This window comes from Elephantulus edwardii, unplaced genomic scaffold, assembly GCF_000299155.1.
Source record: "Elephantulus edwardii isolate Elephantulus edwardi_28Jun2011 unplaced genomic scaffold, EleEdw1.0 scaffold00033, whole genome shotgun sequence".
Lineage (NCBI taxonomy): Eukaryota > Metazoa > Chordata > Mammalia > Macroscelidea > Macroscelididae > Elephantulus > Elephantulus edwardii.
Window position 1 is genome coordinate 13,665,936 of NW_006399783.1, and position 18,148 is coordinate 13,684,083.

The 18,148-nt window shown below is 42.9% G+C and overlaps 1 protein-coding gene across 2 annotated transcripts; it reads left to right on the forward strand.

Annotated features, from left to right (window-relative positions):
- Nucleotides 1–2,395: 2,395 nt before the first annotated feature.
- BNIP1 (BCL2/adenovirus E1B 19kDa interacting protein 1) lies at nt 2,396–17,711 on the forward strand. 2 transcript variants are annotated; one of them, XM_006884357.1, is made up of 6 exons: nt 2,396–2,499; nt 9,877–9,969; nt 11,379–11,470; nt 12,743–12,844; nt 15,644–15,762; nt 17,515–17,711. In XM_006884357.1, exons 1-6 carry the CDS (start codon nt 2,416–2,418, stop codon nt 17,709–17,711), a joined length of 687 nt encoding a protein of 228 aa, XP_006884419.1. In that variant the 5' UTR covers nt 2,396–2,415. The 2 variants fall into 2 exon arrangements, with proteins under 2 accessions (XP_006884419.1, XP_006884420.1); XM_006884358.1 differs by lacking the exon at nt 12,743–12,844 and having other exon boundaries at nt 2,416–2,499.
- The last annotated feature ends 437 nt before the right edge of the window (nt 17,712–18,148 follow it).

The following is an 18,148-nucleotide window of genomic DNA, read 5'->3' on the forward strand; positions in this document are numbered from 1 at the left end:
CATATTGTAGGCTGCAGTCCTTGACGCTCTGCAGCAGGCGCTTCAGGTCCTCTTAGAATGAAAAAATAAATAAATCTTAAACCGGGGGGGGGGGAATCCTTAACCCCATTCATGATAAAAGAAATGCAAATTGAAGGATAGCCTGTTTCTCCTAATCAGATTAGCAAAAATTGAATTCTTAATTGGACCACATTGCTTGTGGGAGTGTAAATCGATAGAACACCTATGAAGAGCAATTGGAATGTATGTACCAGAATTTAAAATTTATATCCTTTGAGCTGCCAATTGCATTTGTTCTGTAACTTTGGGAAAACAATTATCTTCCTTTGAGAGTATTTCTGCATCTTGAAGTATAGATAGTTCTACTTTGAAGGATTGTGAGGGTTAAATTAGACCATATACACACAAAGCTAAACTTAGCTTATGGTGCCTGCTACAATAGAAATGCTCAAAAATTGGCAGTAATATATTAATAGCAGTGAATGCACATTGAGCTGTTACCATATGTCAGGTGTTGAGGTTGGTGCTCTTTGTGCATGATCTCATTTAATCCTCAAACCAAACCTATGAAGTAGGTGTTAGTCTCTGCTGGCACAGAAGCCTGAAGCGAGTCTAGAACAAGTTTTAATAGACATGGAGCACAGCCAGGAAGGACACTCAAGTTTTCAATAACCTGCCTCTCTGTTGGGTGCAGGAAGGATGTGGGTGCTGTAGATGGTTAAACAAGTCACAAAGCCCTGCTTGGAAACCACCATCCAAAAGTCACAGTTGTGTTTGAGAGAGGAAGTGAATTTCAGCTATGGCTCTGGTACTTTTGAGTTGGAAAACCCTAGGCAGGTTTTAGTCTGCTTAGTCTTGACTCCTGATGTGTAAAAGGAGATGTATCTGTTTCCTAGGGCCCATGTAACAAATTAGCACAAAGCAAGTACCTTCTTATACACAAATTTGTTGTCTCATAGTTCTGGAGACTAAGAATCTAAATTCAGGGTGTCAGCAGGGTGAAGATCTGTCTGAAAACTAGGGAAAGATCCTTCTTGTCTCCCAATTTGGGTAGCACCAGTTCTTGGCTTCAAGCTACAGTGTAACTGGCCACTCAGCTCTCTTTCCTCTGCCTTTTTTACTTTTTTATACAGACACCGATTGGATTGGATTAAGACCCACCCTGCTTTAGTATTAATTGTCACATTCACAAGTTAGGACTAGAACATATCTTTTGGAGGAGACCCAAATTAATCCTTAACACTTACTACCTATTTCAAGGTGGTTGTAAGGATTAAGCAAAAGAAACAGGCACTAAGATCTTTACAATCTATGCTTATTCAAGTTGAGGAAAGGGAAAAACATGTTCTAAGGCCATAGATTCAGAAGGTGTTTGAGGAATCCTAGATCAGGTGAAAAAACTTATAACTTCAGTAATAAAAGAGCCACCATTTGTTGAGTATGGTTTTACATTATTTCAATTCATTATAACAACTACAGTGAGGCAGTGTTAATAAATCCAATAGTACACAGGGAAACCACCTGGGGACATGGAAAGGTTGTAAGCAGGAAAGAGATTTGGAAAATTCTGGTTTCTAGAAAGATTCCTTGGACAGTGTGTTGAAGTAACAAGTGCTACAGTGATTTCCTCTGAATTCCATGTATGAAAAATACCATTGTCTCTTTTACTTCATAATTGATACTCATTGTAGAAGGTGTGAAAAAATGAAAAAAGGTTTATATTTAAAAAAATACGTAATTCTATCTTCCATAAATATCCCAATTAATAATTTCCTTCCAGTTTCCCCCTCTCCCCCTTTCCAAATAAAAAGCCATTACAATGACTGATAGGCCACTGGGGAAAGGACACTATTAACGCTTTTTTTCTTTTTTTTTTCCCCTCTTCTCCCTGCCTCTTTTTTTTTTTTTTTTTTTAAAACAGTCCCTCCGTAAGGACTATCCACTTAGCTTTGCATCCAAAGACGAAATTTGTAGGTGAAAGGAGTTAGCCTTCGTTACAGACTGGTTAATTTCAGGGTCGAAAATTTGGAACGCTTCACGAATTTGCGTGTCATCCTTGCGCAGGGGCCATGCTAATCTTCTCTGTATCGTTTCAATTTTAGTTATGTGTGCTGCCGAAGCGAGCACACTATTACGCTTTTTTTGTATTCTCTCTCTTATGCCGGATTTTACTAGGGTCAAACTAAGGGGCCAGGCTAATTGTCCCCCACGTGTCCGGGGCAGTCCTAATTACTAGGCAACGGAGCAAACTGCTGCCTGGAGCCCGCCCAGCCTTGGGCTTCCACGCGGACCGCTCCCCACGACTTCTCGCCGCCGCAGGCCGGCCTCTAGGGGCCGCTGTAGCAGGACGAAAAGGCAGCGCGAAATGCGAAAGAACTTTGGACACTACGGCTGCCCGTAGTAGGCGTCCTCAACATGGCGGCTCCCCAGGATGTCCACGTCCGAATCTGTAACCAAGAGATTGTCAAATTCGATCTGGAGGTGAAGGCGCTTATCCAGGTACCGATTCCCAGGCTCCAGCCGCCCTAACCCGAAGCTCCGTCGACCTCCTGGGCGCTAGGCGGTGTCACTTGCCAAGTGTCTCCCACTTGGTCAGTTGTCGGAGGCCCTATAAGTTCTGCAGTCTCCGTGACTGGCTACTTGGATCTTCATTCGCCTAAGTTGGCTTGCATTCTTCCGAGGACTTCTAGCTCCTTCCCTAGCTTTCCCTTTGGTTCCTCCACTCCTCTCCCCGACCCGCCAGCGCCCTGCCCTTGACCACCTTGGTATACGGTGGTGTTCGGTGCTGGGGAGTCGACGTCGACTCAGAGCGACCACTATTTATTCCTTTGCCTGATCCTGCGCTATGCTGAAGCCCCCTGTTGGAGTCCCCTGTTGGAATCATTGTGCCAGTCAATACCTTTAGGGTCTCTACCTTTCTTAACCTGATATTCTTAGCCCCCACCGTCTACCCCCTTTCACCTGGTAACGTCCGGAAGGCCATCAGCCCCGCCCCCTTTTGGCCTGCTAGTCTGCGGCCCATGCTCAGTGGCACCACTAGTCGCGGAGGCACCGGGAGAAATGCATGTAGCCTGGGCCAGAAATGAGGAACTGGAGTCAAGCACTGGAGCCTGGGTTCCAAGACAGCTGCAGACCTGGGGCCGTGACGAGGGAAATCGGCCTGCGGAAGGGATCTAGAGAGTCCTTCTGTTTGACATATGGGAGAGTTGAGGTTCTTTACCTTAGCCTGCAAGCAGGGTTCTTAAAACTGCTTTTTAAGGGTAGAGGCTTAATGTAAGAAATCATTTAACAAAGATCAATGCTGTTCCTTAAATTTAGCAAACAGCCAGGCTGTTTTAAACCTTAGTTGTTTTTTTCCTACTTGGTTCTTGTTATTGAGAATATGTGCAGTGTGCAGTGGAGCAAAACCCAGTTCAACAATTTTTACAGGTACAATTCAGTAAAAAAAAATAAATAAAAAAAATTTAAAAAAATTCTCCTTTTCCAGGTTCTTCTGTCACTAATCTCTAAATTTCCTATCTGATCTTTTAAATTGCTGTTGTCACCTTGATCCATTGTTTGTTGTTGTATTCCTTAAAGGCTCTCCAGCAGGTTGTAAGAGGCAGTAAATCTCTTGAGAGATCAACCAAGATTCAGAGTGACCCTCTAAACAGCAAATTTGGACCCTGTCCTGTACTATCCTCATCATCTCTCATATACTTGAGCCCATTGTTATATGTCCATCTTGTTGAAGGTCTTCTTGTCTTTAGCTGACCCTCCTCCACCTTTCTTTTCTTAGCATGATGCCTTTTTTAAAGGCCCTTCCTTACAACATGCCCAAATTATGTGAGATGGAGTTTTATTATCTTTGTCTTTGAGGAGCACTCTGGTTGCACTTTCTATGAGTAGATGTATTTATTTGTTCTTTTGACAGTCCGTGGGATATTCAGTACTTGAGATGTTAAAAGAGCGAAGTGTTTAAAGGACTAATTCTTTGCTGTTGCTGTGTGCTGTGAGTTCAACCAACTCATAGCTAACCCTTCAGCAGATTTTCAGAGGCTGTAAATCTCATGGCTCCCGCCTTTGCCTATCCTTTGGAATAGCTAGTGAACTTTAATTACTTGCCTTTGTTTTGACAGTGCAACTCCTTACCACTGGCCACCAGAACTCATTAGTTAAGCTAAACTATTGTTTGATTTTAAGAATACTTTAGATCATTTTATTTAAAGTTATCTCAGGACAGTAGTTTCAGAGGTTCAAGCAGCTGCCCTGGCTTCAAAAACTTTAGATTCCATGAGAATTTGAAATTCTATCCTAGTTTTCTTTCTTTTGATCAGGATTCTTTCACAGAATATTTGATCTAAGTGTTCACAAAGTACCGTTCACTTCTTGTGGTCTCATGTAAACCGTGTTGAGTCAGCTCCTATTCATAGTGACCTTGTGTTCACCAGAATGGAACACACTCTGATTCCGCCTCTTCCTCACAATCACACCGGTGCCTAAGTTTTAACCACTGTACTAATCCATCCCATGAAAGGTTTTTCTCTTTTTTTGCAGGCCCTCTGCTTTACTAATCATAATGTTTTTCTCCCCAGACTGACTCCTCTTTATAACATGCTTAAAGTATGTGAGGTGAAATCTTAACTCTCCTCACTTTTAAGAAGCAGGCTCACTGCTTCTTGCAAGACAGATTTGTTTGTTCTTTTGGCAGACTAATTAATATTCTTTGCCAGCACAATTCAAAGGCAATTCTTTTCAGTCTGTCTTACTCATTGTCTAACTTTCACATACATGTGAGACAGTTCAAAAGACCATGGCTTGGACCAAGCACATTTTAGTCTTTAAAGTGACACTTTTGCTCTTTCACTCTTTCAAACTCATAACTGTCTAGTTGGAACCGACTCATAGCTGACCCTACATGTCTGTAGTTATGCCACAATTCATCTGCTCTTCGTTCATTTCCTTTCAGTATATCAAGTGTGTTCTTGATAAGGGGAAAAAAAAATCAGACTGTACTCAGGATTATACTTTGGCTTTCATGGACTTGTTTTTCTTTAGTCCTAATTTGTGTATAAGTAGTTGAGAGTCTGCTCCATGGTCAGTCCTTGCTTTCTTCTGACATATAGTAAAGAGCTTCTCCATTTTCTCTTGTTCTTACGTGCCGTTGAGTCACTTGTGACTCATAGTGACCCTGTGTCCAAGAGCCCTAAACTCTGCTCTATCATGTGCCAAGCTCACTGTCTCTGGCACACCTACCTCCATTATCCCAGTCACTGAATCAATCCATCTCATCGAGGGTCTTCCTCTCCTGCACTGTCCCTCCAACCCTCCCAAGCATGATGTCCCTCTCCAAGGACTGGTCCTTCCTTGCAACATGACCAATGTATGTCAAACGAAGCTTCAGAATCCATGACTCCAAGAAGCAGCCCAGCTTCACCCTCTCCAGGACAAACCCTTGTGTTCTCCTAGCAGTCCATGTTATATTCAGCACTCTTCTCCAGCACCACAGCTCAAAGGCATAAATTCTCTTTTCTGTCATCCCTAGTCACTGTCCAGTTCTCCGATGCATAGCACGCAATTGCAAAGACCAGATCAGGCGCACCTTAGTCTCTGGCCTGACCTTGTTGCTCTTCAGTACTCTTGCGAGATCCCTGATAGCTGACTTTCCCAAGGCAGTTTCTGGGTATTCCATCTGGTGAGGTCTGTATTTATAATCAGTATGTTATTGGGAAAAAACTCAAACTCATCCATCAAATCAGAACTGACCCATAGCTGAGCCTCCAGGTTTTTTCAGAAGTGTGTGAGGTGGAGAATTGCTCATCTTTCTCCCTTGGAGCCACTAGTGGATTGTAACCAGCATTCTGATTAATGAATGTTTGTAGTTTGTTTCTCAGTCATCCCACATCGGCAGGTGAAGGTCCTGAAGGTTTTGCTTCATCCTCATTAAGGCTGGCTCTGGAGGAGGCAGCTCGCGCTTAGGTGCTTTTTGAGTGCTCATCCAACTGAAGGACTCATATTCTAGCACTGGAGTGGGCTGTGTTCCTCTACTGCGCATAAGGCTTTTGCTCGTCATTTTTAATAGAAGTAGGTCACCATGGACTTCTTCCTTGTGTGTCTTAGTCCAGAACCGCTACTGAATCCTTCCTACCATGGGTGACTCTGCTGATATTTGAAATCCTGTTGGCAGAGCTGCTTTTTTTTTTAATTATTAAATTTTATTAATTTTAATGAACATTTACAGGGATTTTGGGTTTTCATTCCTTCATTGCTGCACCATTCTCTCTACCCTCCTCCCCAGTTTGTTCTTCTTCCCCTGCCATCCAAATGTCTGTTTTAATTGTCCTATTGCCACAGTGCTTGTCAAAGTCATTTTTGTTAATCTCCTTTGTCAGTGTGTCCTTTGCCATTCCCTATCACTCCTCCCTGAGAGAGACTTCACCCTGATTCATAAGGAAAAGGGGATGGCGTATTCTCTTAGCTACTTCCTGCTGAAAAGGGACGCTGTGGGTTTCAGGGTGAAGATCTTCTCTCACTACTCTAAAGGGCCCCTTTGGCAGTAGGCAGAGCTGCTTTTTTATTTAATTAAATAAATTAATTTGGATTTCCATTCATTCATTGTTGCAGACTTTCCTCCCTGTCCACCCCTCCCCCCAGTTAGCATTTCTTTTTGACAAGTAAAAAACAAATTCTTTAATTGTTATACAGTCCCCCCCCCCCCAGACCACTCCACTCTGCAGGTTTCATTCTATACTCTTGTCATGACAATAATACCTAATCATGTATTCCTCCTAAACAGTACTCTCCCTCATCTGTTTCAATGCACTATATATTATTTATCCCCTTTTAGTTTCCCCCCAACTCAGATGTCAGTCCCTCTTTGCAACAGTGGCACTATGCAGTATTTTTTAATTTGTGACTGAGATATTTCACTCAGCATAATGTCCTCCACGGTTACCCATTTTGTATAATATTTCATGAGTTCCTTATTTTTCAATGCAGTGTAGTATTACATTGTGTGAATATACCACAGCTTCTCTGTCCATTAATTTGTTGATGGGCACTTGGGTTGTTTCCAGCTCTTTGCTGTTGTAAACAAAGCTGCAATAAGCATGTGCATATATCTGTTTGAATGACAGTTCTAGTTTCTTTATGGTATATTCCTAGTAATGCAATTGCTGGGTTAAATGGTATTTCTATTTCCAACTTTTTGAGGAAAGCACCATACTGCCTTCCATATTGCTTGCAACATTTTACACTCCCACCAACAGTGAATAAGGGTTCCAATTTCTCCAACCTCACCAGTATTTGATGTTTGGTGTTCTGTTAAATTTTGCTATTCTTACTGGGGTGAGATGATATAGTAGTTTTGATTTGCATCTCTCTTTGACCTAGGGATTTTGAACATTTCTTCGTGTGTTTGTTTGCCATCTCAATGTCTTCTTTGGTAAAGTGTCTGTTCATCTCCTGTGCCCATTTTTCAATTGGGTTGTTTATCTTGTTGTGTTCGAGTATTTTATAAATTCTAGGTATAAGTCCCTTATCAGATAGGACATTACCAAATATTTTTTCCCCGTGTCTGTGGCTTCCCTCTTTACCCTGTGGAAGACATTTTTGGATATGCAAAGGTATTTCATACTTTTTATTTTATCCTCTCCTGGTTGTAGGTTTTTCAGGATGCTTAGAAGACTGTTTATGTTGTGGATTAGGACTTCTAGAGTTCTTCCAAGCTTTTCTCTAATGAAGTTTATGGTCCTTGGTTTTAGTTCTAGGTCCTTGATCCACTTTGAGTTGGTTCTTGTGTATGGAGGGGATCTTGCTTGAGTTTTTTACAGTTAGTTTTCCAATTTTGCCAACACCATTTGTTAAAAAGCCTGTTGTTTCCCCACTTAACTGATTTCATCTCCTTGTCAAAAATCAGTTGACCATATGTAGATGGGCTGATTTCTGAGTTCTTAGTTCTATTCCATTGATCTATGTGTCTGTCATTGTAACCAGTACCATGCTGTCTTGACCACCACGGCAGCGTAGTCGGATTTGAAATCGGGGAGTGAGATGCCTTCTACCTTGTTTCTCTTTTTAAGGAGTGCTTTGCATATTTGGGTTCTCTTTCCATTCCAGATGAAATTGGAGATTGTCTTTTCCATCTTGTTGAATAATGGAATTTGTATTTGTATTGGGATTGCATTGAACATGTAAATTGCCTTTGGTGGTATTGTCATTTCACAATATTGAGTCTTTCTTTCCATGAACAAGGGATATTCTTCCATTTCTCCAAGTCTCTTTTTGGTTTTTGTAGTAATGTTTTGTAATTTTCTTTGAATAGATCCTTTGTGCTTCTGGTTGGATTTACTCCCAAGTATTTAATCTTGTGATTAGCTATTGTGAAGGGTATTTTTTTTTTTAGCTCCAGCAGAGCTTCTAACATCACAACATGCAAGCTAATATGATAAATTGACAGTTGGTATAAATATTTTAAGTATCTGACTTTCAGTAAGTGGCTTAAAAGTTAATCTTGTATGAGAACAGAAACTTAAGCAGCACAATTTCCCATAAAGATCTGAAGCTGTCATTTTGGAATGTACGTTCTTGTTAGACCTACAGGCCATTCTGAATCTTTCAGACTGGTCAGGTGATGTTTTCTAGAACTTTAACCAGTTACTGTTAGGTTGATTCTTACTCAGGCAGCATACTGAGTGTCAGAATAGAACTGGTTTGGTTGCAAACAAGTCTGCAGTGTTTGTACCACTCTCACTCTAGAACCTTAAACTCTTTAAAAAGAAGAGCAAACTCTTCCACCTCAAAGCAACCCTCTATGACAGTAAAACTGCCCTAGAGGGTTTAAAAGGCTGTAATTGTGCAGCTTTTACAATTTGTAAGCTCTGGTGGTCTAGGGGTAGGAAGTTACATTGCAACCCCAAAGGCAAGGAGATTGAATCTACCCATTGCTCTGGATATTTCAGTGCATCTGAAAACCCACTGAAAGGTCAGCTGTGAGAGGATTCTGACTTGCCAGAGCACAACAGTCTTTTCCGACTGCCCATCTTTCTCCCTTTGAGCGACTGGTGGATTTGAACCACTGACCTTTTGTTTAGCAGCAGAGCGCTTTAACCACTGCACCACTAGGGCTCCTCTTCTCCCACAACCCAGGCTCCTTTTAAAACTAAAAAAAGGGGGGGCTCAGAAAAGCCCCCCAAACAAATCAGACTCACTGCTGTTGAGTAGTAGAATCTTTCTAAACCTCCATCAGGTGTCTAATGCTGTAACTCTTCATGAGAAGAGACTGTCCATCTTTCTCTTGTAGACCAGCTGGTTGATTCGAACTGCTTAACTTTTGGTTAGCAGCATGACCTGTAGCACACTGTGCCACTAATAATTAAGATCAAAATAGAGTTTGTTTCTTGGTGTGCTCTTAGTATTGTTGTTGTTATGTGCCGTCGAGTCTCTTGTGACTCATCGCGACCCTATGTACAACAACTCTAAACTCTGTTCTCTCCTGTGCCAATCTCATTGCCTCCAACACAGTCATCCCTATTGCCCCAGTCACTGAATCAGTCCATCTCCCAGAGGGCCTTCCCCTTCTGCGCCTGCCCTCCACCCTCCCAAGCATGATGTCCCTCTCCAAGGACTGGTCTCACCTTACAACATGACCAAAGTATGTCAGACGAAGCCTCAGAATCCTTGCCTCCAAGGAGCAGCCTGGTTTTATCTGCTGAAAATTAACCTGAAGTGGGGTGAGAAAAATAAAAATGGTAATGGTTTTGCTGTTGTTTCAGAGGTGAGCAAGATTGGGATGTGTGTCAGTCAGTAGGCCGGCCTTAATTTCTTTCCTAAGTCAACTCTCTGTGTCTGTGATTTCATTTCCTTTCATTGCCTCTTTATGTCTTCACTGTCTCTTAGGATATTCGTGATTGTTCAGGACCATTAAGTGCACTTACTGACCTGAACACTAAAGTGAAAGAGAAGTTTCAGCAGTTACGGCACAGAATACAGGTGAGTGACTACAGAACCAAAGTGCTTAGTGACAGTGAAGGAGATTCAGATCTGGGACTGACTTCTGCAGCACATGCCTGAGAGCTGTCCAGATTCTTCAGTGGTAGCTGAAATCGTAAACATTTTGACAGTGAGGGTGACCCTAAATACAGTGCAGGGAAACACTGCATGATTCAAAATCAGGAAAGGAGTGCTCCAGGGGTGCATCCTGTCTCCATACCTTTTCATTCCATATACAGAATAGATCATTCGGGAAGCAGGGCTTTATGAGGAGGAATGTAGCATCAGAATTGGAGGAAGATTCATCAACAACCTACATTATGCAGATGACACACCCTTGCTTGTTGAAACTGAAGAGGACCTGAAGCACTTGCTGCTGAAGGGTCAAGGACTGTAGTCTTCAACATAGATTGAAGCTCAGCATCAAAAAGACGAAGATTCTCACCACTGGGCCAACTGGCAGTACCATGATAGATGGAGAAGAGATTGAGGTTGTTAATAATTACAACTTGCTCGGCTTCACAGTCAACACTTCTGGCACCAGCAGTCAGGAAATCAAACAATGAATTGCACAGGGAAAAGCTGCTGTCAGGGACCTCTCCAGAGTGCCGAAAAGCAACGATGTCAGTCTAGAGACTAAAGTGCGCTTAATCCAGGCCATGGTCTTCGCAATTACTTGCTGTGCATCAGAGAGCTAGACAGTGACCTAGGATGACAGAATTGATGTCTTTGAATTGTAGTTCTGGAGTAGAGTCTTGAACATAGCATGGTCTGCCAAGAAAACAAATAGGTCTGTCTTGGAGAGGGTGAAACCAAGTTTCTCCTTGGAGGCTGGGATTTTGAAGCTCCATCTTTAATACTTGGGTATGTGGCCAGGAGGGACCAGTCCTTGGAGAAGGACATCATGCTTGGAAGGGTGGAGAATCAGCGCAGGAGAGGAAGACCCTGGATAAGATGGATTGATACAGTGACTGACAATGGGGATTGGTGTGTTGGAGTCAGTGAGACTGGCTCAGGACAGAGCAGGCTTTAGAGCTGCTGTACGTACATAGGGTTGTCTTGGGTTGCAGGTGGCTCAACGGCACGTAACAACAACAACCTTATTAGTATCTCCTCCAACTCCCTCATGTCAGCTGCATGACCCCCGCCACAGGCACCTAGTAAGGCCTTAATAGACTGTAAGCATTTGTATGTGAGTCTCAGACTTGCAAACTCAGCAATATATTTGAAGGATGTTTATTACAGGTTACTTGGAATTCCTGAGTGTCCTGTTTTGGGAGTACTTTCAAGTGCTGTTGCATGACCTTGTCAGAAACACAAGAACTTTTCCATTTTTATGTTGATTTTTACATTTTTTTATATACTGAAATTTAAAACCATACTAATACGGAGCTGTTTCCCCCTAAAAGGATCTTGAACAGTCAGCTAAAGAGCAAGACAAAGAGTCGGAAAAGCAAGCTCTGCTTCAGGAGGTGGAAAATCACAAGAAGCAGATGTTGAGGTGGGTGGTCTGGGGCTCCCTGCTGGCTCCTCAGTCAGCGTGCCCTGAGAGGCAAGTGCATGCTTCCCTAATAAATCTGGTTTCGTGGTGACTTAATTGAATTGTTATGCACACGTGCTGAATGTTTTCTCAAGATCATTTATTTTCAGATGGGAATATGGGCAGGGAGTATACAGGCCCGTGTGTATAATTTATAATATTGTGCTGTTTTTTTTATATTTTTAAAACAATAAAGTGATCACTCTTGTAATTATCAGCTGTTATCAAGTTAGCTCCCACTTTGATAATACTAAAACCAAAAAGAAAAACCTGTTGTCAAGTCCATGCTGGCTCATAGCAGTGCCCTTTTTTATCTAAACATAATTGGTACCAGAAAGTATCCACTAAAGTGAATCTACTTAAGATGGGTCAAAATTTCAGAAAGATTTGAGTAAGAACTGATGTTATGTTAAACAAAATGTGCTACAATTACAGCTACCTGCCAGTGCTTCATTACATAATTGCAGCTATAAGCTAACTCTCAGTAATGATTTGAGGTAGATGTTACTTGTCCACAAAATTGTCTTTCAGCATGACACAAAACTTTGCTCTTCACATTTAATTTTTGCATCATATTCATAAAGAGAAAGGAGCACTCATGGTCTAGTGGTAAAAAACTGTATACAATCCCAGAGACATGTGGTTCAAATCCACCAGCTGCTCCATGGGAGAAAGATGAGCAGTCTCCTTTCATGCAAGTGACTGCCTCTGAAAACCTGCTGCAGAATCAGCTGTGGCTTGGTTCCGACTCGATGGTACACAACAATAACAGTAATTCATAATGAGAAGTGTTGCTTCAAACAGCTTTCCCCAAACCTGGGAAACTCTGGATCATTTTTACTTTAAGCCTTCTGATTTGAGTAGTTGCTTAGCGTCATTTTCACAGACATAGCTTTGTCTATAAACCTGACAGTCGGTGTAGCAGAGGCTAGTGTAAGCAGGTGGGGGATATGAGTGGTTACCAGTGTGTGAGTAGGTGGTAGGTACATTAGTGCTATGTAGTGTGGCCTGTGCTCCACACTGACACCAAGGGCACTTGAGGTTTAGACAGGAAGTGTTGAGGTCTGAGTTAGAGTGCTTGGCACCAAGAGGAGGAAGTAAAAGCAGACTGAGGTGGACTCTGGTCTAGACTGATAGTCTTTTCTGTCCTTGCCTGGCTGGACAGATATGCTGTGATTAGAAGTCACTGCCTAATAGGAGTCAGCAGAAACTCACATATCCTCTTCATTTCAGTAATCAAGCTTCATGGAGGAAAGCAAATCTTACTTGCAAAATTGCCATCGACAATCTAGAGAAAGCAGAACTGCTCCGAGGAGGGGATCTCTTAAGGCAAAGGTATCTCTCCTTGTATCTTTCTGTACTCCATAATGTTTGTACCATAAGATACAAAATAATTAAAGTGTTCACTACATCCGATCCATGTGGCAAAATCAAGTACAATGGCTAAGAAAGCCATTCTGGACAATAAACCCTTAACACTGAAAAAAAAAAGTGTGTGTGCTGCAGAATGAAAATAAGTCATAATCCTATTACTTAATGAACATTTCAATATACTGTGTTTTCACAGTGTCATTGATTTCACATGCAAGCAAGATTCTACTGAAGATCATCCAAAAACGATTAGAACAGCACATCAGCAGAGAACTGCCGGAAGTCCAGGCTGGGTTGAGAAGGGGTCGTGGTACTAGGGATATTGTTGCTGATGTTAGATGGATCTTGGCTGAAAGCAGAGAATACCAGAAGAATGTCTATCTGTGTTTCATTGATTATGCAAAAGCATTTGACTGTGTGGATCATAACAAACTGTGGCTGACTCTGAGAAGAATGGGAATCCCAGAACATTTAATTGTGCTAATACGAAACCTATACTTGGACCAAGAGGCAGTAGTCAGAACAGAGCAGGGTAACACTGCTTGGTTCAAAATTGGGAAGGGTGTACGCCAGGGATGCATCCTGTCTCCATACCTTTTCAACATGTATGCAGAGCAGATTATCTGAGAGGCTGGGCTCTATGAGGAGAATTGTGGCATCAGGATTGGTGGAAGATCTATTAACAATCTCCGTAATGCAGATGACACAACCCTTCTTGCTGAAACTGAGGAGGACCTCATGCACTTGCTGCGAAGGGTCAAGGACTGCAGCCTTCAATATGGACTGAGGCTCAATGTCAAGAAGACAAAGATTCTCGCCACTGGACCAATTGGCAGTGTCAGGATGGATGACAGAGAGATTGAGAGTGTTCACAGCTTCAGTTTGCTCGGCTCCACAGTCAACACTCTTGGCACCAGCAGTCAGGAAATCAAAAAGTGTATCGCGATGGGAAAGTCTGCTGTTAGGGACCTCTCTAAGGTACTCAGGAGCAACAGTGTCTCTCTGGAGACTAAGGTGTGCCTGATACAGGCCATGGTATTTGCAATCGCTTGTTATGCATCAGAGAGTTGGACAATGACTAGGGAGGACAGAAGTAGAGTGGATGCTTTTGAGCTGTGGTGCTGGAGAAGGGTACTGAATGTACCATGGACTGCCAGGAAAACAAACAGATTCATCTTGGAGCGGATTAAACCAAGCTACTCCTTGGAGGCAAGGATTCTGGGGCTTCATCTGACATACTTTGGACATGTTGCCAGGAGGGACGGGTCCTTGGAGAGGGACATCATGCTTGGGAGGGTGGAGGGACAGCGCAGGAGGGGAAGACCCTCTATGAGATGGATTGATTCGGTGACTGGGGTAATCGGGATGGGTGTGTCAGAGGCGGTGCGGTTGGCGCAGGATAGAGCAGGGTTTAGGGCTGTTGTGCATAGGGTCGCTATGAGTCGGAAACGACTCGACGGCACATAACAACAACAACAACAACAACATGTCTTTTACAAAGTCAAATTATACCATATATATAATTTCGTATTATACCCTTCATTTAGGCACAAAGATTTTCCCATTGTCTTAAAAAACCTCTTCAAGCTGCTTTGCAGAAGCCGTCGCCTCAGCAGTACAGTTGTTTGCTACGCTCGCCCCAGCCGTGGTCATTCCCGTAGTACTTCGACAAACCTTCAGGCCTTGTTTCCTTTGAGCTGTTTGCAGATAAAGTCCCTATGACAGCAGAAAACTTCTGTGCTCTGAGTACTGGGGAGAAAGGATTTGGTAACAAGGGTTCCTGCTTTCGCAGAATCATTCCTGGGTTTATGTGCCAGGGTCGAGACTTCACACGACATAATAGTACGGGTGGCAAATCCAGCTATGGGGAGAAGTTTGATGATGAGAACTTCATCCTGAAGCACACAGGTCCTGGCATCCTGTCCATGGCAAATGCTGGACCCAATACAGATAGTTCCCAGTTTTTTATCTGTACTGCTAAGACTGGATGGTTGGATGGCAAATCTGTAATCTTTGGCAAGGTGAAAGAAGGCATGAACGTTGTGGAAGCCTGGAGTACTTTGGGTCCAGGAATGGCACGACCAGCAAAAAGATCACCATTGCTGACTGTGGTCAACTCTAATTATGACCTGTCATTCTTGTTTTCTCTTAATCACCACATCATTCCTTCTATTGCTCCAGAGATCACCCTGCGACCCCCATTGTGCTTGCCGTACCTTTTAATCTTTGTGCTCTTGCTACAGTTCTTTGGGCTCCATGTTTTCTTAATTCCTCCCCAAAGTTGGAAGGATTGCAGACTTAATTTTATGACTGAAATAAAAACTAGACAACATCAAAAACAAAAAACCCTCTTCAAATCTAATTTTAACCTAGTATTCCATTGTATTAATCCATCCCGTATCGGTGTATATTTAATGTTTCCTTTTTTACGCATTATAGACAATACAGCAGGTGATATCTTTGACATGAAACTGTTCATATTTTGTGTATTTCCTTATGAGAAGTTTCCAAGGAGGGGGTTATTGGGTCCAAGACATGAACACTTCAAGGCTGCTAATAGGGATTGCCATGTGGCTTTCTGGTTACATTCCTGTCCACTCATCCTAGTCCACAAGATTGTGGTCTGGCCACACTCATGCCTTTAGTTCATTTAAGAAATCTGTACTAATTTGGCAGGTAGAATGTGGTATCTCATTCATTTGTGGGGTTTTGGGCTGCTTGCCTTTGGTTGACATGCCTTCTCCCCTTGCTTTGGACCTCTAGAAAAACCACCAAAGAGAGCCTGGCCCAGACCTCCAGCTCCATCACCGAAAACCTCATGGGGATCAGCAGGATGATGTCCCAGCAGGTCCAGCAGAGCGAGGAAGCGATGCAGACTCTAGGTAGGGCTGGGCTGGAAGGGAACCTTGTCCCAGAGACCTGCCTCCAGAGCCTTGGGCCAGCACTGCTCCCAGGGTCTCCTGCCTGCTGCTCAGCTGAAGCTCACTGGCTAGTGTGACTTCTGCCTCATCAGGTGACTCAACGGGCTAATCTGATGATGAGTATATGACATCTCATTATGCTATTCTAGTTTTAGCAAAAGAAAACCCAGAAAAAGAAGGCCAAGAGGACTTTTTATTGTTTGTTTTTCTCTCTGGTAATTGGTTTATGTATTGTCTTTAGAGTTTGTAGAAAGGTAATTCTTGCAGTTTCCACACATCGCACACCAACATAGTAGCACATACACACAATGAATGCTCAGAGTACTCATGGGAAGCTAATACTTGAGGAGATTTTGTAGCTTGCAAAAAAACTATGCAACTTAATGCATGACAGTACAGTATGTATATGACTACACCACTGCTATAGGATCATTTCTGACTCATAGTGATTCTCTTTGGATTTCTGAAGCTGTAAATCTTTATGGGAGGAAACTGCCCATATTTCTCCCTCTTAAGTGGCTGGTGGCCCCAAACCACTGACATTTTGATTAGCAACACAGAATACACTGTACACCAGAACTTTTACATACATGGTTATAACTTCTTATATACATGATTGTTATATATTGTGGCGTTAAAACCGAGTCATAACTGACCCTTTAGCTATTTTCCAGAGTTTTTTCAATTGCCCATCTTTCTCTCTCACAAAGTAGCTGGTGCATTCACACCATGTGCCTTTGGGTTGGCAGCATAACTCCTTGCCACTAGGCAACAAGTTATGTTGCTATGTACTATCAAGTTGGAACCAACCCATAACTGACCCTCCACTGGGTTTTCAAAGGCAGTAAATTACATGAGAGGGGATTGCCCATCTTTTTCCTGTAGAGAGCTGGTGGATTTGAGCAATGTGCCTTTTGGTTGGCAGCACAGCTCCTTTCCACTTGGCCACTAGAGCGCTCTATATACTTGGTCAGGGACAATAAAAAGCCCACAAGCGCAGCCATGTCCAGAAAAATTATATTATGAATTACATGAGAAATTTGAAACTTTTTAGTAGGCAACACTAAAAAGTAAAAAGAAACAAATGAAATTATTTAAACTATACAGAGCATTACTATGCAGTTAAAATTGAAAACTAACTGAAATCTTTTTGTTTCTGTATTAAGTCTTTGAGACTTTGTGTATTTTACGTTTGCAGGGATCTGAGTTTGGATGATTCACATTTCACATGCTCTGGAGTTGCTACCATATTGGTCAACATCTCTAGACAGTGCAAAAGTCAGTCTATAAGATGAATCTCCTGCCCATTCTCAGGTTTCTAGGTTGCTTCCTGGGGGTACTCAGTTGGGTTTATTTGATTCCCCCTCCATCATCTCAGAGCCTTAGGTACATGGAACACTTGCAAATTAAATGTTATCTGTTCCTTTATTTCCTACATTTGATGGTTCGTAGTTGTGGCCTTGTGACACTGTAAACTGCCCACACCTCTCTGGGCCGCCTGGGACCAATGATGATGCCTCTTGTTCACATGTTCTTCCTCTTTGTTCATCCAAATTGTCTCATTCAATCCTGCTTCAGCTAGCAGGTGCTATAATGACTGACCCCCCACCCACACCCACGCCCCCACCCCTCACCCCCCACCAGATCAATGCAAGGTCTGCATTTTGCCCTGTTCTGTCTCTTGAGTCAGGATCCCTGTCTCCTTTGTTTCAGTGAATTCTTCTCGAACTATCCTGGATGCAAATGAAGAGTTTAAATCCATGTCGGGGACCATCCAGCTTGGACGGAAGCTCATCACAAAATATAATCGTCGGGAGCTGACAGACAAACTCTTGATTTTCCTTGCTCTTGCCCTCTTTCTTGCTACTGTCCTCTACATCGTGAAGAAGCGGCTCTTCCCATTCTTGTAAGACCTGAGAGCCTCAGGTTTGGCCCTGGAGCTCCTGTTTTAGGGTCTGTCCACACTCCTGGGCTGTAGCCTAGGCTGCCACACCCAGTCATGGTCCCCAGTCGGCTTCGACAGCTGAGCAGCTGGGCTGGAAGCACAGCTCCTGGGTTCCTGCAGGAGGTTGACACCCAGAGGCCAGCTGAATAATAGGAGGTGCTGCCCGCAGATGGGACCTTTGAGTGCCCAAGCCTTGTGCACTCTGAGTGGTCACAGCTTACAGCATTAGAGGCCAGCATCAGGGACTGAGTGGCCCCCTCTCCTCCTCCCATGTGGCCTTCAGTGCACATCTGCCAGAGGGGAGAGAGAATAGCAAGAAGGATGGTGAATACTCCCATCCACTCCTTGAATAAATTTGATCGTATTTAATAGAATGACATGTATTTGGTTTTAAAAGGTGTC